The sequence below is a fragment of the Thamnophis elegans genome, chromosome 1, assembly GCF_009769535.1.
Source record: "Thamnophis elegans isolate rThaEle1 chromosome 1, rThaEle1.pri, whole genome shotgun sequence".
Classification (NCBI taxonomy): domain Eukaryota; kingdom Metazoa; phylum Chordata; class Lepidosauria; order Squamata; family Colubridae; genus Thamnophis; species Thamnophis elegans.
In genome coordinates, this window is record NC_045541.1 from 89356780 (window position 1) to 89381067 (window position 24288).

Here is a 24288-nt window from a genome sequence, read left to right on the forward strand (position 1 = left end):
TTTAAATACAATAAGGCTTGTATAATGTTGATATGGATATAATTTGTGATATACATTGTATATGTAAGACAGAAGTGTACTGGTTTTTGACAGATACATCAGGGATATAAGAATCTTTTCCTTGCCAGAACACACAGCCTTCAGGGTGACTGATTTGTTTATCAAAGGAAAACAAAACAGAATAATAACTGAATTATTATTAGACTATGTAGGAGGCAAAGGAGGAAGAGCGAACAGCATTTTATAGATGATATAAAGCAAACTAATAACTATAGAAAGAATGAGTGAATAGGCTGAGAGGAAGGGGAAGATAAAAGCTTTGGTTGATGAAGTCAATATTCTCAAAAAGAGAATTCAGAAGTGATGCTTAAACTAGATCAACTTAAGATTCATTTCCTTTTTTCCCCCTTACCACATATTTTAATTTATTTCATTTATACTACACTTTTTTCTGTACTTTTCATAATATAATCTACTTTGAAAGGTAACAGCATGATGTGTATGCATGAATGGATATATTGATAGAAAACCTCATTTAGATAAACTGGACAGCAAGCTCCTACAGATGGCCCACAATACACAAGTTCTTCTAACTCAAAGATTGTCTGTTGTGGGCGCAAATGACAAATGGTATCTGTTAAAATAACTTTGATAATTTCTTTAAAATATATTCACTGATATTTTCTTACCTGTTTTGAAATTCCGGAGTTTCCCCATTTGTCAAAGATAGTTTATTTGAGGGAACTGGAGAGCTTCCCCTGTTGATTATAACAATATGGTGTTATTTGAATTTGAATTTAATTTAAATAGATTGTAAAGGTCTATCTTTTACTTAGTTTAACTCTTTCTCAGGCTATTTACCCATCCAAACATATATAAGTAGCCCAAAATTAATTGTGAAAAATAAATTGTGTAGAAGAAATAGGATACTTTCAGCTACATCAATGAACTAAGGAAAAAGTTAATTCTTACCTGATTTCCAGTATTTTTTGTGATGCAGGAAGCAATATAGGTGGAGCCAAGTCCCCTTGAGGTATCTATTTAAAAAGCATTTGAGCGTAGATTAACTTTCACAGAAAAAAGCAACAAATGAAGTGCATAATTAGAAGAAAGAATAAGCAAACCAACCTCTGTTTTATATTCTATTTGAGGCGCGTGCATGTGGTTCCATTTTCTTAAGGTTGCTTCAAAATCAACTTCACCACTGGCAGACAAAACTCTTTCTGAGGTTCCTTGAAGGTACAAAATTTTTAAAAAGTCAGTTAAAAGGACAAAACCCCATAATAATACTAAAGTCTAAATATCAATTGGCTGAATCAGCAAGAAAAGTTAATTTCATTTTGTTAGATCAGGTAAAGGAAAGGCACACTCAGGCTTAGGCAGCAACAGCTCTTTATTAACAGAAGTCAACTATGTACAATCCAGCAAAGGTTCAGTCTGACAGCAGCCCTTTTATAGGGAGCTGTCAGATCCTTCAACCAATCAGGTTGAATCTCTGTTCCCGCCAGAACAGAGTACCTTGGTGTAAACCATTGTAACTGATTCTGGTATCTAACACCTTTTAACGAACAATTCCTGATATATGTTGCTGATTATTATATACAGTAATCTCTTTAACAACTACATCACATTTTCTAGAAAGGAAAATATATGATTTTCCAAAGTTGAAATTTGGAATTGAAAACGGTTAAAGGATTTTCAGAATGTGAGTTTAGTGTGGTAATTAAGGCATTAGCTAATAACCAGAAGACAGCTCCATTCTAGTTCCACCTTAGGCACGAAGCCAGTTGAGTGACCTTGGGCCAGTCACTCTCTCCCTTAACCCCAGGAAGAAGTTAATGGCAAACTATTTCCAAAAATCTTTACAAGATAATGCAGGAACTATTCCCAGGAAGTCATTTTTATACAAAGTATATACAAATATAAATATAAAACAAATAGAGAAAATAAAATGATAAAGTACAAATAAATAAAAGACCTTAAAATGGCCAAGGAAGTTATAATTTCCCAGTACATCATTAGTAAATTATGATTGATTAAATATTTTGGCTTAGATAACTAAAAATCATATTATGCTATGAGCAAGAATTAATATCAAGAACCATGGCCAGTTCAATATGAACCACCACATAAAATTTAAAGTTACAGTTGAAACTGAGAATCTGCTCCGCTTTAAAAGTCTTATAAAATTGAACTCTGTATATAGAAGAACCCACTGGCTAGATGGAGAAGACTGTAATTTTGAAGTAATTCGATCTGAACCAGTTATTGGCAATCATGTAAATACACCTCTACAGCTTTTGAACACATAGGCACCAAATGGCTAGATTACTAGGGTTCTCTTCTGTAAAATGAGAAAACACATCTACTTAAATAATTTGATGAATGATGTAATTCATTAAAATTGGTTCTTGTGGAAAGATTATTACAAATACTAATTATTCAAGATGATTGAGCACCATCTCGAGCTACAGCTGGTGCAGAATGCAGCAGCATGAGTAGCTTTGGCCTCCCCAAGAATGACCTCTGTAACACCTTGAGTTGCATTGGTTACCAGTCTGCTTCCAGGTGCAATTCAAGATGTTGGTGATCACCTTTAAATCCCCTTCATGGCATGGGTCCAGGGATTGTCTCACCCCACTGGGATTGGCCCATACCATTCATGCTGGCGGAGGAGGCATGCTGCAGGCCCCATCAGTCTGATTATACTGGATGGTGGGGTTCAGGAAGAGGGCCTTCTCTGCTGGAACATCTTGCCCCCCCCCCCCCAACATGTGAGGTTGGCCCCAACCCTCCTATCTTTTCATAACAGTCTAGAGATGTGACTTTGCCACTTGGCTTGGGGCCACAGTGGGGGAACAGTGCAATGGAGGTAGTTGATTAATAACAGATCCTACCTTCCCCACTCTGCTCCTGCTCCGCCCCCCTTATGACTTTGGTTTAAATTGTTTTTTTTTTAAAATATGTTTTAACTTAGATGTATCTGTAAGCTGCCCAGAGTTACCCTATGGTAGGATGGGCATCCAGTAAATTTAAAAAATAAATAATTAAAAATTGTCTGATTAAATTAATTAAATATAGATACCACTGATGCATTTTGAGGATGCCTGAAAAGCATATTTACTCTTGATAAGTAATTCTCTTGTAACTTCTTCTAAGAAGACAAGGTAATTTTAATATTTTTTCCAACGTTTGAGGAAAACAAATATAGATTATTTCATGGTATAACAATATATAAGAGGCATCTGGCTAAAAAAAGGTTTCCTCTGTTGATGATACAGATCATTGCACATGTCTTATTTCATAGGGAAAATCTTCTGAGTTTCATGCCAAACAACAATATCTGTAAAATTAACCTATGTAGAAGGAGGAGCTAATCAAATTATATTTAAGGAAAATATTATAATTTCTATAATATTAAATCAAAGCTGTAATATATAAATACCATATATGTAAAAATATAAAGTACTATAAGATATTGAATACTAGAGCATGAACATATTTGTATGAATATGTGGAGGGAGGGAGAGAGGAAGGGGGAGGGGGGAGAGAGAGCGCAAGTTATTTTTTATGTTGTTCCATTACAGTTTTACCCATAAGAGCCAAAGATAGTTAACTACAGCAGATTGGATCACTGAATGTTTTGTGGTAAATAAGCTCTTTTAAAGATACATTACATCACTGGAAAATATAACCATGCACAATAAAATATTGCCCCATAACATTTATTTTACATATTATGTTTAGATAAATGGAAGCAAGGCCTGACAAAGAAGTTACTTCCTGTATTTTTTGCCTGCTCTGGAGAAAAAGCAAGCCATTTAATACAACCTTCTTGCTAGACCTATCATTTAAGAAATATTAAAGGATTAGGCTTGGCATTAGCCTAATAATGACTACAAGATGGGAAATATGATGATTAAAGTAATTTCTAATGTCAAATTATGTACCATGTCAGCAAGTATTACCCTATAGCTTTATTTAAACTGCAATACTATAATTATAGCCTCATTAAAACTATAATGCATTAGTTGTACATTATTATGGCGAAATGGGTTTAAAACTTATTTATTTGGGTATCCAACTTTTATTTTAAAGAAGGGAGAATAAATGTTCTAGATATACCGGTATGTCTCCCATTCTGACTAGACATCAACATAAAATGCCACAATTCCTGAATGGAGTTAGAAAAGCCCAGATACGAAGATAAGTGAACACACACAAAATAAATTAAGCATGAAAAGAAAACAGTTTTGACGATGGAAGCAGAAATTATCTGAATGCAATTTGCCATCCCATTCAATAAACGTTTCATGCTTAAGGATGACAGTTTGAAGAAAGTAGACATAGGAGACCAAAAGTCAACTAATATTCTTTCAATCTTGATTTTTTTCTCATTAGTGTTATGTTATTGTGGGAAAAATCATTATTAAATATTAATAATGCTTCCATTGTTAAAATTATTGTTATTATAGTAACTAAGCAATACTTTGAGCTCCTACATCTGGAGACTTCTGCATTCTGTACAGGTAAGTTAAGGTGATTTGAGATCTCAAACAAAGAAGCTTCTTGGAAAGTATAAACTGAATATTTGTTATGTTACAATGCTCTAAATTCCTGCACATCTGATAAGGATATGAATACACAGAATTCAAAATACATTACATTTATGCTACGCTCACCAACTTATCTTGCTGGCATTCTATTCCCTTTTAATGATAGGGTTTTAAAAATGTGTCCAATGTAATGATTGTACAACTTTTACTGCTATGAATGTTTTACAGTTATAGAATGTTATCACTTCTTGACCTGAGAATAATGAGAATTCTTATAATAATAATTCTAATTCTAACAACAACAACAACAACAACAAGAACAACAATAATTTGCAGACAAACATATGGTGATTTTTATCTGTATCTATCTCTTATATGAAAAGGGTGATTTGATTAAAGTTTTTTTTTAGTCTTTCAATCTGTACCTTGCAATTCAATTACTTCTGATTATTAGTGATTGTCTAGATTGTCCGTCAATAACTGCTTTTTTTTAAGTTTTCATAAGTTCAATGTTAGATAAAGAAAACCTAAACTGTTTGCTAGAGACAACAATAATGAAGCTACTATAAATTTTAAATACTTTGGATATATCATGCAAAGACAGAAGTCCCTGCAGAAAATTCTGATGCCTGAAAATTTGAAAGTTGAAACAAATGCATCAATATTTAGACTGGTACACCAATGTATTAATTTGTTGTGATCTATACAATCAAATTTGTATAATCAACAAAGGAAAAATCAGAATCTTTTTGAAGGTTCCTTGTCTTCTCCATTATCCACTAGTTGCTATTAGTGTGATCTCAGAAATCTCCCATCTTTTTTTAATGTAGCTTGTTTACCTTGTATTTCTTATTCATTCTTATTAGAGCTGTGGAGGTGTAGTGGTTAAAATGCAGCATTGCAGGTTAACTTTACCCATTACCAGGAGTTTGATCCTGATCGGCTCAAGGTTGACACAGCTTTCCATCCTTCTGAGGTCAGTAAAATGAGGACCCAGATACACTGATTCTGTAAACCTCTTAGAGAGTGCTGTAAAGCACTATGGAGCGGTATAAGTGCGATTGCTATCATTCCATGAATGGCTGAAATCTGGATCAGAGAATCTTTAAGATTTGCGTCTGAGATAAGTGCAGCCATTTAGTAGTTTGAAAAATAGGATTGCCCTATTTTGATATTGGAATGTAAATCGAACATTTCCATCCCCTTGGCTTGCTGCTATGTTTTCTATACCAAATTACAAACTTCAAACAGTATTTTAACTTCTGACAGCAATGCTAGTATTTCATCAAGTCGAGCCGAGGTGGCGCAGTGGTTAAATGCAGCACTGCAGGCTACTTCAGCTGACTGCAGTTCTGCAGTTTGGCTGTTCAAATCTCACCGGCTCAGGGTTGACTCAGCCTTCCATCCTTCCGAGGTGGGTAAAATGAGGACCCAGATTGTTGTTGGGGGCAATATGCTGACTCTGTAAACCACTTAGAGAGGGCTGAAAGCCCTATGAAGCGGTATATAAGTCTAACTGCTATTACTGCTAAAAGTCCCGCAGCTCGATTGATAGCAATATGTTCTAGGACACATTTAACTTCATTTCTAGCTCTACTTCAGTGATCAAACCTTTCTACCCATCATCAATTTTACAATATTTTTGGCAAAGTTCCTCCAAATATTTGCACCTTAATTTTTTTTCTTCAGGAGAACTTTGTGTTCTATATTTACATAAAATGTTATCGTGATTTTCTTAAATAAATCTCCTGCACTTTTCCTTCACATGTTATCCTCACTCTCTTTGATGCATGTCTGTTTAGATGCAGTTCCTTAGATGTAAGATGTCTCTTCTTATTTAATTCAACCTGTACCTGGGCAAACATTTCTGTCTCTGTTGCCTTTTGAATTCAGCCTTTCTTTAGTTATTTTCAACATATCAGCAGCAAGCCAGTTTGCTTTTTTAAAAAACTTTTTTATATAACCTTGTAGAAAACGAGTGCATAATCCTTTTATTTTAAAATGTTCTCTCTGAAACAACCACACAAGCATTTATCAGTCTATTCAATTTTAAAGGAAATGGAAGTAGGTTGTTTTTTCCACAACTGTATTTCTATATAGTATCTTGTGGGTTACAGCTCTAATCAATATTAAGCTATGATTCACCTGCTATAAACACAAATAGTAGGGCAAAAAACTTGTTTACCTTTCTTTTACTTTTCTCATACTGACATTGCAATCCACTGATGAATGACATATGATTACATAATAAACATAGAGGTTGTTGCACTGCATTCAACACAAAATATCCACAGAACTATAAATGCTGATGGAAAAAAAAGGTTCAACAGTGTATTGGAACTCAAAAAGTCTTTTCTGCCTAATATTCCAGACAGAGGAGTCAAGACTTAATTGAAACACTTTGAAGTAGACTAAGGATACATCGAATAACTGAGAAAGAAGCAGAAAAGGGTTTTTTGGGGGGGAAGAAGAGATGGTAATGAAGGCCATTTTTTTGAACATTAGCTAAATGTTATTAAATTAGATGAGACCATTTTGAGGATCTTCCAATCAATACATCAGTAATTAATTATACCTTGGACTGCTAGCATTATCTCTTTCACTTTTCGGTACTGGCTTAGCAAAACGGTTAACTCTTCTATGCGGCGGTCCTATAAAGGAAAAGACAACAACACTGAATTTATAAGAGTGTCAAAATAATCAAACACAGAAAGTTCTATATGAAACATTAGATACATGAGACTTTTTCTAGTCTTTCAAATCCTGAAGTTGTTTCTGTGGTTTGTTGCCAAATGATAAAAAAGTATATTTTTTTCTAGGTTGGTTTTAATCAGATACACAAAAAAGGCAACATGTTCTTAGTGCTGGCACCAGCATTCACTTTGATATTTGGAAAACTGTACTTAGATGTTCATTTTCTTTCCTGTAAAAAGCAAATCATAGAACTATTTTGCAACCATATTTGATAAAAATCCTCCCCCTACCCAGTTATGGCTTGAATATAATATATATTCCATAAAATATAAAGAAAAATAGAATAGCTATAATAAAAGATTAAGCCATTTTAAAATTGTAATAATTAAAAATAAAAATTCTGAAAAGCTAGAGACAACACGAATGAAAAAAACTAGTAAAAGGTCAGCACATTATACAATGCCAAAAACCATGACCTCAAAATGAGTGCATCATGTATAGCTTCCAAGAAGGAACAGGGAGACACAACAGATATCTGAGGAATGAAGAAACCAGCCAAAGAAATAAATGAGCATGAATTAACCAATTAGTTTTGTGCACAGAGAAATTTTGAGCAGCAACACAAATATAAAACCTTTAAAAAGAGACAATGCAAGCTGTATGCTCTCTATCCTCGGAAAAGCTTCCCTTTCCTTGAGTTGGATTGGGTCAGATCTAGCAGTGAGAGAACAAGAGAAATGAGTGAAGGTGTAGCTGCAGCTGCTTGTGAGCTATTGAAGGAGTTTGTGCATATCTCAAAGAGGAGTGAGAAAGCAAAGTGACTGTCCATACATGGGACTCAAAAACATAAGGCTCGTTGGATTCAGGATAAGATGTTTTTAAGACCCACTACAATAAGAGCCGAGGTGGCGCAGTGGTTAGGGTGCAGTACTGCAGGCCACTTCAGCTGAGTGTTATCTGCAGTTCAGCAGTTCTAATCTCACCGGCTCAGGGTTGACTCAGCCTTCCATTCTTCCGAGGTGGGTGAAATGAGGACCCAGACTATGGGGGCGATATGCTGACTCTGTAAATCGCTTAGAGAGGGCTGAAAGCCCTATGAAGCGGTATATAAGTCTAACTGCTATTGCTATTGCTACCTCGATTTAAACTTTTGATACTCAACATCAATCAGTTAGGGATGAAAAAATGCAGAATGGAAAGGAAAGGATATTCCTGAGCAAGGAGGATTTTATTTTTTTTCCTTTTAAAATCTCTCTCAAAGTGATTTCTGGAGAAATATGGCTGAATGAAGATAGCTCAACGGACAAGTGGAACCAAGAGTTGCAGAAATTACACAGGGGCCGGCACAGATTGCCTCATTCAAACCTCTCTGGATCAAAGAGATGAGAAATTGCTCAAAATTCAACTCAGTCCTTGGGCAGATAGACTAAAGTTAACTCATGCTTGGACTCTCCAAGCAGCGCACAGGAGAAATTGCTCAAACTATTTCTCCTTATGGTTCCTCCTCTTCCTCACGAAGAGATTGAAAGACAGTTATCTCTGGTGATGGCGGTAGGGGTGGTGGTAATGGTGAAATTGGGAGACAGGGGAATTCACTATATTTGTTCCAGCTGCAAATGACATTTTTCAAATGACACAAAGTTTGTGCACCTCCCTTGCTATATCTATTTTTAGAAAATGTCTTGTACCTATTTTAAAGAAATTAAGACCTGCAGAGCGACAAGGCTGGAAGTACTGGGTGAGTGCTTTCAGTCGTCAATATAAGAATATAAAGATTTATTTTTATAGTCTTTAAGAATTTAAACAGCTGAAAGCAAGACAATAGAAAATTTTAGGGTTCAGAAAATTCTGGAGTTTTGGACTTTGAGCATTAAGACTCTGAGATTACTTTAAAAAAATAAATGTATGCCTGTGGGAATAAAATTTTGTTTTGGAGATTGGAGACATAAAAGACAAGCAATTTATAATGGAGTTTACACATATCTTTGAGGAACTGCATGGGGATCTGCGTCATTAATTTGATTCATTCATGTCAGCTTTGTTGGGTCTTCTTGAGAACACTTGGTTCCCATATGAAGATGTTACGGAACAAGCTATTCAGCAAAATTTATTTGAGAAAACTATAACAAGATTCTGAATAAGAATTTGTCACCAGATATTAAGAGAAGATTCAATAAGACTCTACAAATTAAAAATAAAATAACAATGATAATCCCAAAGAACAATTGCAATAATTTCCTTTTTGTTAGATTTACAAAAGAGGTTGTATAAAATGCTAAAGTAATTTGTAACCAGTAATTTTTAACCAACAACCATTTGAATGGATTACAGAAAAAGACAGCCTGTTTAGAAGAAAATAGTTAGTTTATTCGACTGAGGATAAAATGGGATATGTTGTCATTTTGGGTAGCTCTTCCTGGATTTACTGGTATTTTAATTAGTTCTGGATTTGCTCACATTTAATATGATGTAAAGATTCTTTCCCTTACACCTACTTGCAATCCTAAACTTATAGAAGTTAAACTGGCTTTGTATTTAACTGCTCTTTGAAAATTTAAAGTGAGAACTTGGTCTTTTTAAAGGAGAAAATATTTCTCTTTGTTATGCTAAATGTTAGTCTTTTGTTTATATTAGGCTATTAGGATTACTTTAAACATATGACATGTGGATATGCTTACAGTTTAGAGATATGGAATGTATATTGTAGAGATAAGTAGCTTTCTGGAATGTGGTATGTTGGAGCTTGTTGTTTGTAAAGGAGAAATGGTGGCTTTAAAATATGGACTTTCTTTTATTTAGATTACATTAGGAGTGTGGAACCATTGTATGGCTTTTAAATGTTATAAATGATTTATGTTATAACTGAGATGTAGAATGTTGAGTTCCATATATACATTATGGAGATTTTAGAGTTTTGTTTGGATCTTTTGTTGGTAATTGGATTGAAGAATGACGCTACTATATGTCTTCCCTATGGCTAAGAGATAGGTTATGGGTTGAAGGGTCTTATATTTGTTAGCTAGGAGGAGGTAAAGAGATTTAAATCGTTTACACTTTTCATTGTGGGAAGTCACTTTTTTGGGGTCAGGGAGTTCTTTTCATACATTTGTCTTTCTTTTCCTTGCATTATTTTCTCCTTTTAAAAATTCTGGTTTGTATTAGCTTTTATTATGCTATTAAAAACAATTAATACAATTGTTTTTTTTAAAAAAAAGATCTCTCTCTTTAAGAGAAAAAGGCTGGGCTTGTTCTTCAGATCAGATAGGAAAGTTAGAGCAGAGCAGATTTTAGCTCTGTAATTAAAGGCACAAGGGAGGTGCATCTGGAAGCCAAACAGATTGTATATTAACATTACCTTCCAACAAACAAAACACAACAAAAACCCCAGGGCTAACTCATAACTGCTTTCTTACCTTTTCCTGATTTGCAACCAATAGTGATTCCATTCCTACTTTCAAACGCTGAACTTCTTGGTCTAAAAATGGAACCAATTTTGAACAGTGTGAATTACCCAAAATGGTATGCAACATGATTGATTTAGGGAACCATAATAGCTATTTCACCTTCATTGCCTCTCTTCCCATTTAAATGATATGCAGATATCAAATAGTTCCTGAGTATTAGTTCCCAGGTTTTATCAGACATACATGTCTCTTAAAAAAAATGGTAAAGGTTTCCTCTGTCCAGTGGTAGGTTTTGGATCCCGTTGCAACCGGTACGGTTACAACAGGGTCTGGCATTCTCCACACGAACGCGGGCAGTGCACACATACATGTCTTACCGTCCAGCGACGCCTCCGCGAGCCTCTGCAATGCTGCAGCTGCTCGGTGGAGCATCGCACAGGGACTGTGTGCGCTGTGCAAGTGCGCGGAAGCACCGAAGAGTTTAAAGACAGGTAAGGAGCGTGGGCGGGCAAGCCCTCCGGAGCACCATACCAGAACGCTACCCGGTGCTGGGGTGTACCGCCTGCAACCCACCACTGCCTCTGTCCAATTGAGTCTGACTCTAGAGGGTGCTGCTCCTGTCTGTTTCCCAGCCGAGGGAGCCAGTGTTGTCCAAAGATGCTTCCGTAGCCCTGTGGCCAGCATGACTATCTGCCAATGCACATGGAAGACTGTTACTTTCTCACCATACCTTTCTATCTACTTGCATTTGCATGGTTTTGAACTGGTAGTGGGCAGGAGCTTGGACAAGGTTGGGAACTCACCCGGCATGAACTGCCAACCTTCTAGTTCAGGGATGTCAAACTTGTGGCTCACGGGCTGGATGTGTCACATGCTGGCCACCCCACCTCCATTTTAGCAAAGGGGAAAAAATGTCATGATACATCATGTGACAACAATGTGACAATGCGAGTTTGACACCCCTGTTCTAGACGGTAAGCCCAGTTAAGACACCATGAGCCTACCGCACTCTCCCCATTTTAGAAGGTTTCAATTATTGTTCCTCTCCCTCACCCTTCTAGCACAATTAGTGATGTTTTAAAAAGGAATAGCCTCAGCTCCCCCCCCCCCGCATTTTACCCTATAATAGCCTTCTTTTGGTGGAAAAGAGAAGTTTAGACTGCTACATAAGGGAGGAGAATGTGGAAAAAAATGGCACTATTTTTTTTATGCAACATTCAAGTTACTGAAAATACAGCAGAAAATAAAAACAACAGGAAAAAAAATAGGCTGCAATTGTACAACTAGTAAAAGATTCAAAGTCTTGTATGTTTAAGTGTCTGTATATAGGCAGATTTGTATGGACTATAGACACTAGTTGGTTATTAAAAAGTGTCAATATTTTAAATTTGAGAAAATGGACAATTTCAAACTCAAAGTAATTGAGAGTAATTGTCAATTTTTTAAAATAAAATCCACCTTCTTAAAACATCACTTGAAAAGTTGGTTATAAAGTTTGGATTTTGTTCTTCTTTCCTATTTCTAAGAATAACTGCCTCTTTCTGCTTTATTAAATGATATAAAAGTCCTTGGGAAAAAATATATTAATGCCATTCAAGAGAAAAATGGTAGCAACTGTTCCACTGTATCCTTTTCTCTTGAATCTGCTTAAGGGAGTTTTAGGAAAAGTAAAGTCTTGCTATGCACAAGGTATTCACGACATACTGTACTATAACAACCTTTCGCTATTTAAGATTTTTATCTGTGTGTTTTTTTTTAATGTAGGCTATCTTCATGGTCTTCTTCCAGATTGGATTGCAAGTATGCATGTTATCACTAGATGGCAGCTAAGAAAAACAGAAAACTCAATTTCTTTGCTAACAACTAGAGGCTGCCTGCATTTCTTGCAGTCAGTCTGGTTGCCTTGTTTTAGTCTATATGTAAAATCTTAATTTATATGTTGGATTTATTCTAAGGTGATTTACTGTAATAGAACAGCTCAGTCACCCTTCAAAGATAAAACATAGAAAAATGGCTGAAATATTGTAAGTACTACCAACTGGATGGAAGATTCTTCACTGCAGACATGAAATTGCTAGCATTTTAGGAAAAAGATATAGCTGGTGATGTAAAAATGGACTTGATTCTAATATCTGCCCAAACAATTCTGAGGAATTTTAAATGGATGTTTTCCAAGTTCCAGAGTTTTTTGTACAGTAATGTAAAACAATTCAATTTATTTAAGCTTCAAAGGAATAATCTGCAAATATGGCAACGTGACATACAAGAAAAGTATCAAGAAAGAGAGAGCGCTAGTTACATATATTAGTTGAGTATGGAGGAAATATCATTGTTTAGAGATAATTTCATGGATTATTCATTCTAATGATTTATAAAGTTTCGTAAAGTATATTGAGCGAGTGGCAGAGTTAGTAATTATATGTTTTATTTTAATTTATCTTAAAAATTAAAGTTGAAAGAAAGACAAAGCCATACACAATTGCATGCAATGTACAGTAACCAGACAGAAAAAAAGTGCATTTTGTATTAAGACCAAAGCCAATTTGGTCTAGTAGCTAAGGCACCAGGCTAAACTGGGAGATTGTGAGTTCTAGTGCCTCCTTAGCCATGAAAGCCATCTATGTGAACTTGGGCCAGTCACACTCTCTTCAGTCCAAATCACTTCACAGGTTTATTGTTGTGGGGAAAATAGCAGGAGGAAGTTATGTTGGATATGTTTGCTGCCTTGAGTTATTTGTAAAAAAATAATAAAAGGGATACAAATAAACATTAACCTTCTAAAAGAGCCACAGCAAGGCCATTTGATATTGAAGTACTCTAAAAGTACTTTATTAGACAAGTAAAATATTTTAAAAGATCATTTTTTTTTGCTTTTTTAACAAAACTATAAATGCCGGATGGGTACTGGAAATAAAAAGGAAAAAAAGTATCTTAGAAATGAAGTTAATACAATTCTATCATTTCACTGCAGCCAATGGTGGTTTGTATTTCAATATTTTTTTAAACTATCCAGTCTAACCTACAACCTTGGTGTTTACAATCCAATAAGCAGGTCTGCTGCTACTTAAAAATCTGTCAAAATTGGTAGAGTATTGCAACCCGTTGTAGAAAAGCACTTAAAAAGATCTTTATGGGTTGGAATTAGGTTTTATTACAGATAAACCTACTGAAATCAACAACATGTAATTAAAGAGAGCATTTTAGATACTCAAAATGTAACTATAAAGAGCTTGTACTGGAATTTATTGACTTTGACAGAGCCTATTTAAAAGTGTTATCTAATTTCAGACTGAGATGTATTCTTTTGACAAAAATGCTATCTGCAACACAATCTTACAGTACAAGTAGTCCTCATTTAACAATAATTTGTTCAGCAACTCTTTAAAGCTACAGAGTGCTGAATGAATGATATTTATGAGTCCCTGAAGTTATGGCCTTTACAGCACCCCATGTCATCATTTATTGCTTATTTACATTTTCATCCCATCTTTATCATTTATAGGTAACTCAAGGCACAAACATACTCCTATCTCCTCCTATTTTTCCTACAGCAACAGCCATGTGGGGCTAAGATGAGAGAGAAAGCCATCAGTCCTCAGTTATGACCAGATGAGCATTTCAACTTCTCCCAGCCACCTATCTCCCCATGGCCTACCCTACAGGGACTCCTTGGTGGTGGTGGCAGTGTCAGGGCTAAAGTAGAGGCCTGGGGCCTTCAGCAGTCTCAGCTGGCCACTTGCGTTGTTCTTCAAATAGCATACACTATTTTCACAATGATATGGAAGGGCTCAGAAGATTTCCAAAGGATTGCAAGAATGGCACAGACAAGTAGCCTCAGGAAGAAGGCCTGGCATGGCTGGAAGCTGCCTTGCATAGGGATGAGCTGAGCATGCCTCATCAGCAGATGGAGGAAGCTGACAAAAGTCAGCTGTGAGTCTGTGGTGTTCAGAGTGGAGGGGTGGCCAGGGTTTTGTGCTGTAGCTCTGGGGTGATTGGCCATGGCATGGAGTCTGAGGAAGCACTAATTAGCAGTGACACTTGGGTTGAACTGATGGTCTGGGGATGGTGGCGGCTGGCTGAGATTGAAGGCCTTAGGCCTCTACTTCAGCCATAGTGCCACTGCTATGAAGTGTAGCTGTGCAAGGTGACCACAAGACAGAGATGAGACAGAGCTGGATGGGTGAGGGGAATTGAAAAGGAGGCAGTCACTCTTTATTGAAGCTTGGAGCTGGGAGGGACCAACCCAGGAAGAGGATCAGGGTGGGTCCTCACTTAACAACTGGTTGGGTTTGGTTAGCAATAGGGACCACCAGGATTGCTGATGCTAAACAATGTAGTCATGTGACATTGTATTTTACAATCACATCAATTAGTGACATAAATTCCAGTCCCAATTACCATCATAACTATCTGTGTTTAGATAATTCAAATAGCTGTCTGGTTGCTTTCAATAGTGAGTTATTCACATATATTAACATTATGATTTAGCAGCAAAATATAAATCACTGCTGCAGAAATGTATTTTAGCTGAAATTTGTGTTTGAAAAGCAAGAAAGTGAAATCTCAGGGCTTACATTTCTCTTTTAGCCTTCTCTTATACACTTCCTCTATAACAGGAAATGGAGAAAGTCAATCAAGAATGCAGGAAAAAACAGCAGAGATAACTATATTCATTTCCACTGAAATATGCATCCAAAAATAAAAGATATACTTGACATTTCTAATCTCTTTCCCCTTTTCAAAGTGGGGTTAAGAATGTTTATAAGGAGCTCAGCCACTTAAAATGCACAGGATCTTTTTGGAATCCAGAGACAATTCAGTAGTCTTCAAAAACAAGTGTCTTTGCTAACATTTCTAGCAACTTTTAGCCAATAGTCAAATCTAGTAAACATGCGTTTAATGCAAAGCATGCAACAACATTATAAATAAGTAGAACTCATATCCATTTAATAAGTAATCAATTCCTAGTGTGTCTCAAGACATATTTGAAAAACATCTTAAAATATTCATTTATTTATGGTAAAGTACCACTAATTCAATTTTGCTGCCCATAAATAGGAGAACAAGATTCAATCATCTACATTTGATCTGGAAGGATAAAAGGCTGAATAATTATTGTATAACATTATGAAATCATCAAGTGGGAAAGGACCATGCATATCATTAATTGCAATCCCTAACTCGGTATAGGAATGCAAATAAGCATCTTTAACAGAACTTTCTACAATTTTTGTCTGAAATACAGCCAGTAAATCTATATTTTGCTTGTGTGACTGATGTATATTGGTAAATAAGAAAAAGTAAGAATAACATTTAATACTGCCTGTTACTTTGCATAATCTGTAATAATAGTATAGTTAATGAAAAATAATTCTTCTTCCCCAGAATATGGAAAGCAAGTCTATCTCAATATCTTGTTCGATATTAGGCAAGAGTATAGTCCTGCAAACTCTTAGCAGGAGTATACTCTTGCCTAATATCGAACAAGATTGCAGTGGGAATTCCATCTGAATTGCTGCAAGCCAATTAAAACTGTGACACAATACAGAGATAATGAAGCAGGATATGGGAATGCAACTGTCATAGCTTAATAAATGCAGAAATGCTGTATGGATAACTGAGAAAATCAGTTTTCATTCTCTTTGGCACTATGGCTGTCTATTAGACACTTCATTTTAAATAATAACAATCTACATATGATTCTTTAAAACATCTGGCAATAACAGAAATGAAGCACACACCATTACCTCTCTCTGCAATTTCATTATTTGCTGACGTCCTCGAGATTTGACTCTGTAATCGTTCAATTTCGGAGTCTTTTAGAGCTAGCTGTTCTTGAAGCTGTGCTATTTCAGCCTAAGGGAACAGATAAATAATAATGTTATTTCTACCTTAACACTTTGCCAATAAAGTAATACACAAAGAATCACTGTAAATTACTTACTTCAACAATATCAGAAACAAGCCCCCCCCTTGCTTTTATTTTTTAGGGGGTTAGAAGACCAGATAATGAATCCATATATGATCCTACACCTATCCTGGCTTTATTGCTTTAATTAAAATGTAGGGAATATCTGGCTATAGGAGTTTCGAGAGAGGAATGGCTTTTGTTTCAGATTTCGGAACAATTAGATATGGTCTAGAAAAGGGCTTCTAAAACTCTTCAATTCAATGGCCCTTAATAAAATTTCAGATTGTTCACTGAACCTCAAGTGTTTATTATATGAACATAAATTAATAAATGCTACTAATAGTACTACATATAATAATAAAACAGCAATAATATTGGATATTGTGGTCCCACTGATCACTTTGCAGAATCTTGGTCTAGAGTCTGGCAGCTAGATTGCATACAAATTATTGTACATGTCTATGTACCTATTTTGACATGTTCTCTATTTCTATGATATTTCTGTGGATTTAACTTCTAGCAGCTGGAAATTTCAAACATCAGACTAAATGTTCATTGTAACAGTGTGAATTAACTGAAATATTCTGTAAGATTGTTTCGCAGGAGCCAATTTAGGCTTTGTATATTTCCCTTCCTTCTGATATTTCTCTATATATCCCACAAAAGCATTCTTGTGAGAAAACTCAGAAACAAAAAGAATCAAAATGCACACTGTAACCTCTGGAAATTAGAATATACATCATAGAATAGTGTTGGTGAACCTATGCTATAGATGTCAAAGGCGACATATGGTATTTTGGGTTACATGCCAGCAATCACCAACACCAAACTCCCTCATTTTGAAAGCACACCCCATTCTCTCTGCGATTTCTGGCAGATTTCTGGCAGGAGAATGGGGTGTGTTCTCATGTGGCCTCCAGATCCTCCAAAAAGCACATGAGAACATGGTGTGCTTTTGCATTTGTGTGGTTTTTGAATAATGCATTCTCCAAAGCTGCCTTAAGAGTGAAGTCTCATGGGACTTAGAGTTGCCTCAGGTAGGCTGCAGGGGCCTGTCAAAAAAAAAAAGAGAGAGAGAATATTGCTGGAAGATAAACAGAGCGTGGAAGATCTTGGGGATCATGCGATTGGACTATATATTTTAAAATCAACAAATATGAAAACAGTTGTTTCTCTTTTGTTCTGAGCAGGGTGATGGTAGTGGTGACAAGCAGCAGAGTCAAATTGGTCCAGATCTTTCCTGGGGCAAAGCTGAAATGTTTCTGTATATTGTATTGCTTACTTTAGTTGCTTTCAGTTTCCATTCATATTGAGTCCTTTCATTTTCTAGCTCTTCAACCTTAATTTTCAGGTGTTTGAGTTCCTGTAACAAATTCTGGAGAGAAGGGGAAGATAAAAAAAGACTTCTTAATGACAGTGCATTTACAGTTCAATCATTTCTATATTAATCACATGTAAAAATTATTATCAATGACAAATACATTCCATAGTTACATTTACAGTATGTTATGGTAAAATGACTTGACTGATAATATTAAAGATTGTAGTACAGCAGTGTTTCTTAAAGTGTGAGTTTCTTAAAGAGTGGTTCTAGGACAGTGATGGTGAACCTTCTCAGCACTGAGTGCCAAAAAGGGAGTGTGCATGCATATGTATGCTCATCTGGCCCACAACATGGAAGAGGAAGTGCCAAGGGGGCATGCGCAGTGAAAAGCTAGTCTTCCGGTTACTGGCATACATGAACGGGCAATGATCAGCTGGCCGGCACGCATGCCCATGCTGGAAAACAGAAGACCAGCTCTTCCAGTTGTCGGCACTACCGCACGCGCTAATAGTTGTCCACGCATGCACGCCAGAAACCCGGATGGAATGGGCGATGCCACATGTGCCATGTAACATGGCTCCATGTGCCACTTTGGGCACACATGCCACAGATTCCCATCATGGTTCTAGGACTTCTGAGGGTCCCCCAAGAACCTCTCAAGGGTTAAAAAAAAATCAAAATTATTTTAGCAGTGCATGTTGAAAAATAATATAATATTAAGATTCCATCAAACATTCGTGAGAAGCAAATGTGTCATTTTAATTTTTAGTACAATAAATATTGATAATTATAACCCATATAAGCAAAAGCTCTTTTGGGCTCGTTCATAATTTTTAAAAGTGAGAGGGGGCTCTGAGAGAGAAAAAGTTTAAGAAACACTGCAATAGATGAAGCAGAATCAAACATTCTATTTTATGTAGCAGATACATTGTTTTATTTATACATCATAAATTTCTATTCCTCATCTCCTTTCATTAATATGGGTGTTTGGTATTCTATAGGTAGTCCTCAACATATGACAGTAATGGAGTTTGCCCATTCCATTAATAAATCATGAGCGTCATTAAAGCACGTGACCAGACCAGATTTTATGATGTATGGGTTTTTTTTTTTTTGCAGTTGTTAAGTAAAATTGTTGTTCAGCTATGGGGCATTTTTGCCAAAAAGCAAAGTAAATGCTGATTTTTGCCCAAAAAATAGCATTAATCAGAGTCCCATGACTGTGAGGCGCTGCAAATGGCCATAAATGGGGGGGAGGGGGGGACAAGTGCCAAGTGCCTGAAATGCACTCATATGAGAGTGGAGTGGTCCACTGCTGAAACTTTGTAAATGGATCATAAGTACCTTCGGGGGGGGGGGGGGTGTCCATCATAACTTTGAACAGTCACTAAACAACTAATCGCAAGTTGAGGACTATCTGTATAAAGTCACTTCAAATTCCATTTTTAGCTTTAATTACAAAAAGACAAGTGTGGTCAACATAACATGCATTCTTCCGGAGTGAGATGGAAAAGCTAGGTCTTAAGTATCTCCTGAACCAGGAGGGAATGTATAGACTGGATCTATGTAGACAGAATATTCCCACACACTGAAACAGCAATAAAAATGTATTTCTTAGGTATTGTTGTTCTCAATGTGACTTGAAAAATGATAACCCTATTTGATCTAATCCGCTGGGGAAAATAACATATATAATATTTTGGGTCAGTTTCTTTTAGCTTTGTTTTTTTAAATTTATGTTACCACTTACTATGTTCTATTTAATGTAAAGCAATGAAACAGACAGAGGTGGAGGCATTACTTTAAAGAAATAACAGGAGCAAAACAAATATGTCCAAAATGTGAGTCTCCAAGTTTCAAAAAACAACACTGCAAGTTCAGTAAACCTGAGCTAATAATAAATCTTAAAATGAGCTTATGTTAGGCATACCAGTGTCAGTCCTATCCTGTTGAATTCTAAGAGCTTATCTAAAGTAGATTTCAGCCTGACATATAAAGTGGTTTTGATCAGAGTGAAAGTTTATTCTACAAAACCCAGATAGCCCTGAGATGTTTTTGCAGAATAAGCAATTAACTTTAAAGAGCTTTAGAAAAAGAAAAAGAAAAGTGAGTTTTTACAGAGGCTTTCCTCTGTCCCATTCATTTGATTCTCTTAAACAAAAAAAATATAAAATAAATGGAACCAGATGCCTATAATTTAAATACATTTTGAAGATCATCGCCTTAAATGGAGGCCCACAGTAATGTTCTCATATCCATAAAATAATGAGTTTGATGCACTATGATAATATATTATAGGTAAACCTTTAAAAATTACTTAATGGGTTAAAAAAACTATAATTAATTACTATAATACCTAAAATCCTAAGTCCTTAACTAGACCTTAACTAGACCTTAGAACATAGAATAACAAGATTGACTGGGAACCCTGGAGGTCTTGTAGTCCAACTGCCTGTTTGAGCAGGAGACCTTATACCTGTGATGGCGAACCTAGGGCACAGGTAGCACACAGAACCCTCTCTGCGGACACATGAGCTGTTGCCCCAGCTCAGTTTTACCATGCATGCATGTGCGCCTCCCGTAGGCCAGCTGATTTTTGGGTCTCTGCCACGAATGCGCGGGGGTGCATGAGGGAGATGTGCACACATGGGGGGAGGGGCACACATGGAGTGCATTCATGCAAAGTGGGCAAGGTGCACGCCGGAGGTCACGTGCGCATGTTCAGGGCAGTAGTGGGTTTCCATTTTTTTTACTACTGGTTCGCTCGTGTGTGCATGCGGAGAAGCGTTCGGGTGGGTGGGCAGAGCCCCCTGCTGCCACCACTACCAGTTCGCCCCATCTGGGCCAAACCGGGAGCAACTCACCTCTAGTGCAGGGGGAGGGTGCGTGAGTGTGTGTGTGTGTGTGTGCATTACATTGTGGGTGTTTGTGCGTGCACTTGCACTTTTGGCACTTGGTGCCCAAAAGGTTAGCCATCACTGCCTTATACCATTCCAGACAAATGGTTGTCTAATCTTGTCTTGAAAACTTCCTGTGATGGAGCAAGCTCTTCCACTAATTAATTGTTCTTTCAGGAAATTTCTCCTTCGTTCTAGGTTTGATCTCTCTTTAACAATCTTCTGCCCTCAGATGCTTTGGCTAACATTATCCTGCCCTCAGATGATTTGGCTAATAGTTTGACCCACTCTTCTCTGTCACAGTCCCTCAACTACTGGAAGACAGCTATCATATCACCCTAATCCTTCTCTTCCAGACTACACATATCTAGTTCTCTCAATCATTCATCATATGGTTAAGCTTCCTGACCCCTTTATTAGTCTTCTCTGCACTCTTCTAGGGTCTCAACAACTTTTTTTGAATCGTGGTGACCAGAATTGTATGAGGTATTCCAAGTGTGGTCTCATTAGTGCAGTATAGAGTGGTACTGTCTCTTCCAGTGATCTTGATACTGCCCCTCTGTTGATGCAACCTATGACTGCATTGGCATTTTTGGCAGCTTCAGCACACTACTGGATCGTATTCACTAGGACTCCAAATCTCTCTCACAGTTACTGCTGGCGAGCCAGATATTGCCTATTCTATACCTGTGCATTTGGTTTTTCTTGCCTATGGGTAGGTCCTTACTTTTCTAACCACTGAATTGCATTTTTTTGGGATAGGTTCCACGGTTCAAGTTTGTCAAGGTCTTTACAATTTTCAGCGTGGCTCTGCTTTAATAATGCTGTGAGTTAAAATGTTCATATATTAACAAATTAGATAATATTACTTAGCAATAGCAATTAAACTTAGATATTGGTTTTTTTAACCTCTTTAAACGGTTTACAGAGTCAGCATATTGCCCCCAACAATCTGGATCCTCATTTTACCCACCTTGGAAGGATGGAAGGCTGAGTCAACCTTGAGCCTGGTGAGATTCGATCTGCCAAATTTCAGGCAGCTGGCAGTCAGCAGAAGTAGCCTGCAGTACTGCATTCCAACCACTGTGGCACCACAGCTCATGAGTACAATATAGGCATAACACTATAATTCATAATTTGAAACTACTTATATATTGTAAAAACGGGTTTTACAAATATACATCCAAAGGTGGATCCCCAATACAATTTTATATCAGAAATAGCCATCGTAGGAGATAAAACTGATTTACAACTGGGAGTCATGGCCTATTACTGCCCCAATTCCAGGACAAGACAACATTACTTTGTTATGAAACACAGCATTCTGTAAAAACAGTATCAATTCATGCCAAGTGGTCACAGCAAACTCTGATTAGTAATATTTAGTTTATTCCTCAAAAAAGAATGTATAGATTCAGGCTAACATTTGACCTTCATACTTCACACTGAAAGCAATTCTCCTGTGAAGGGAACTCTGTCACCCATTCAATGCTGTTTTGAGACAACTGCCTCCAAACTTGGTTTCCTACTGTGTGACTTTCTTTCCTGGATTTGATTATTAATCTCCAGTTGCAGTCTACACATCTGTTCTTGCAGGTCACTGATCAGGTTGACTACTGACTAAATAAGAAAGACAGAAAATGACATCTAGAGACAACATGAAACAAAGTCAAGAACATACTTTTTGGGGGGGGGTGAGTTATAACAATAGGCATTAAGGTGTCCTCTTTTGTCAAATAGTGAAAAAGCGTAGGGATCATTCTGCACAACAGATCCTATTAATGTTTAAAACAACTACCTAAACTATTCCTTCTTAATCTTAAGAAGCTCAGATGACAAATAACATCATAAGTGGTAAAAAATAATGCATTGGGAAGACTCAAAAGCCCTTTGGCTTGATAAATGTTTCTAGTTCATTAAGAATGTGTATCTGTGATTGATTTCCTCAACATCTGGCTGTGATCATATCAAACCAATGCTCTTTCTGCCATATTGTAAAAGGAAGGAATCCTTTCTGCAAAACTTACATTTATTGAAAGAATATAAAAAATGAACAGTAAAAAGAAATGATGTTACTTATTAAGGCTATGCAATTTCTTCATCTTTATCTGGAAAAACATGCCTCCAAAAATTTGGAAAGGGAACTTCACACCTATCTGTAATTCATTAAAGCATTTCTGGTTTTTTTTTTTTTTACAGAAATCACACAACTACAGCAAAAAAACATTCCATTGCAGCTTTGTGATCCTGAAAACTGAAGTGGTTACTTTAATGAGTTGCAGATAAATACTACGTTTGTGCTATTTTTGAAGCTCTTCCAAAAAGTATCTGAAGCACTGACAGCCTTAATCCTATATTTAAAAATGTATCAAAGGCCTCATAAATCACAAGCTTTCATAAAATATTCCCAGGAATTTGGCTATTGTGGAATCTTATTAAATAGCAGTATTCTCTTTGCTGTTTTCATAGCAACAATAAAGAGGTATGTCATTGCTGGCTTCTTCTGGGATAGTTCTCCAGTCTAGCCTACAGCCTGGGATTTCCCATTCAAATACTTAACCAGCTTTGATTCTTGCTTATTCAAAGCCAACTAAGAACAATCAGGTATTGCTACTGTTCTGAGAGAATCTTGATAGTTCTTAAAAATCAACTATAAATGGAAGTATTCCTGTGTTGATATCCATCAGGATCCACCAATATATTTCTTTTTCATACCTAGTAGATTTTGTTCAAGAATAATGAATTGAAAGAATATCTTACAAACACCTAAAAATTCTTTTTAAACCACAAATATTCAGTGACAGAGACATTGTATAAATCCTCTAAAAGATCCTCTAAACGTCATCTAAAAGAAGAACAGATGAAAATAATATCTCAAAATATAAAGCCACTTCCCAAATGAAAATAGAAGCATAGATATCCTTTGCAGAGTTCATGGAGCCAAGATAAGTGAGAAAGTTTGGGTACAATTGCATTGGGTTTAGTATTCCAGAACCTCAGTTTATGCTTTAAGATTATGATACGTACAAACTCATGCCACAGAGGCACCATTACACTGTCTATCAACATTGTATTTCATTTTTATATTTGATGAGTGTCAGTTCTTCTATTTTTATGTACAAGATAATTTTAAATTGTAAAACACTAATGCAACATAGCATGGTAAAATCTAACTTTATACTGAAGTAAATTATTGCTTCTGAGTGGCTTTGTGATTATATATAAGTTCACCACCTTAATTTATTTGTTAAAAATAACAAAGGGAGGATCTAAATAAATATATCAGTATGCATAGACCAACTTTGTATTCATATAAAATTGCATCTTCAAATCATATAAGAAAATCAATTCTAGGCAAGGTATTCAAGAATGAAAATGACAAAAGTCTCAAAATCCATGTTCTCAATATTTTTTCTTACAATATCAATTGGAAATATTTTCAACTGAAGAGTCCTTAAGTTTTGAGTAGAAATTCTGAAGGTATAATTTTGGAAAGAAAACC

At 36.2% G+C, this 24288-nt stretch overlaps 1 protein-coding gene across 7 annotated transcripts in view; it reads right to left on the reverse strand.

Moving 5' to 3' along the window:
• PPFIBP2 (PPFIA binding protein 2) overlaps positions 1-24288 on the reverse strand; it is a 137953-nt gene that overhangs the window by 16213 nt on the left and 97452 nt on the right. For 6 of the 7 annotated variants that reach the window (XM_032223809.1, XM_032223773.1, XM_032223791.1 and 3 more), the window contains 8 exons: positions 17848-17940; positions 16402-16510; positions 15229-15261; positions 10664-10725; positions 7132-7207; positions 1129-1232; positions 973-1037; positions 690-758 (listed from right to left, as the gene is read on the reverse strand). In XM_032223809.1, coding sequence (XP_032079700.1) covers positions 690-758; positions 973-1037; positions 1129-1232; positions 7132-7207; positions 10664-10725; positions 15229-15261; positions 16402-16510; positions 17848-17940 — 611 coding nt within the window. The remainder of the gene's footprint in view (positions 1-689; positions 759-972; positions 1038-1128; positions 1233-7131; positions 7208-10663; positions 10726-15228; positions 15262-16401; positions 16511-17847; positions 17941-24288) is intronic. The other variant, XM_032223800.1, reaches the window with a different exon arrangement.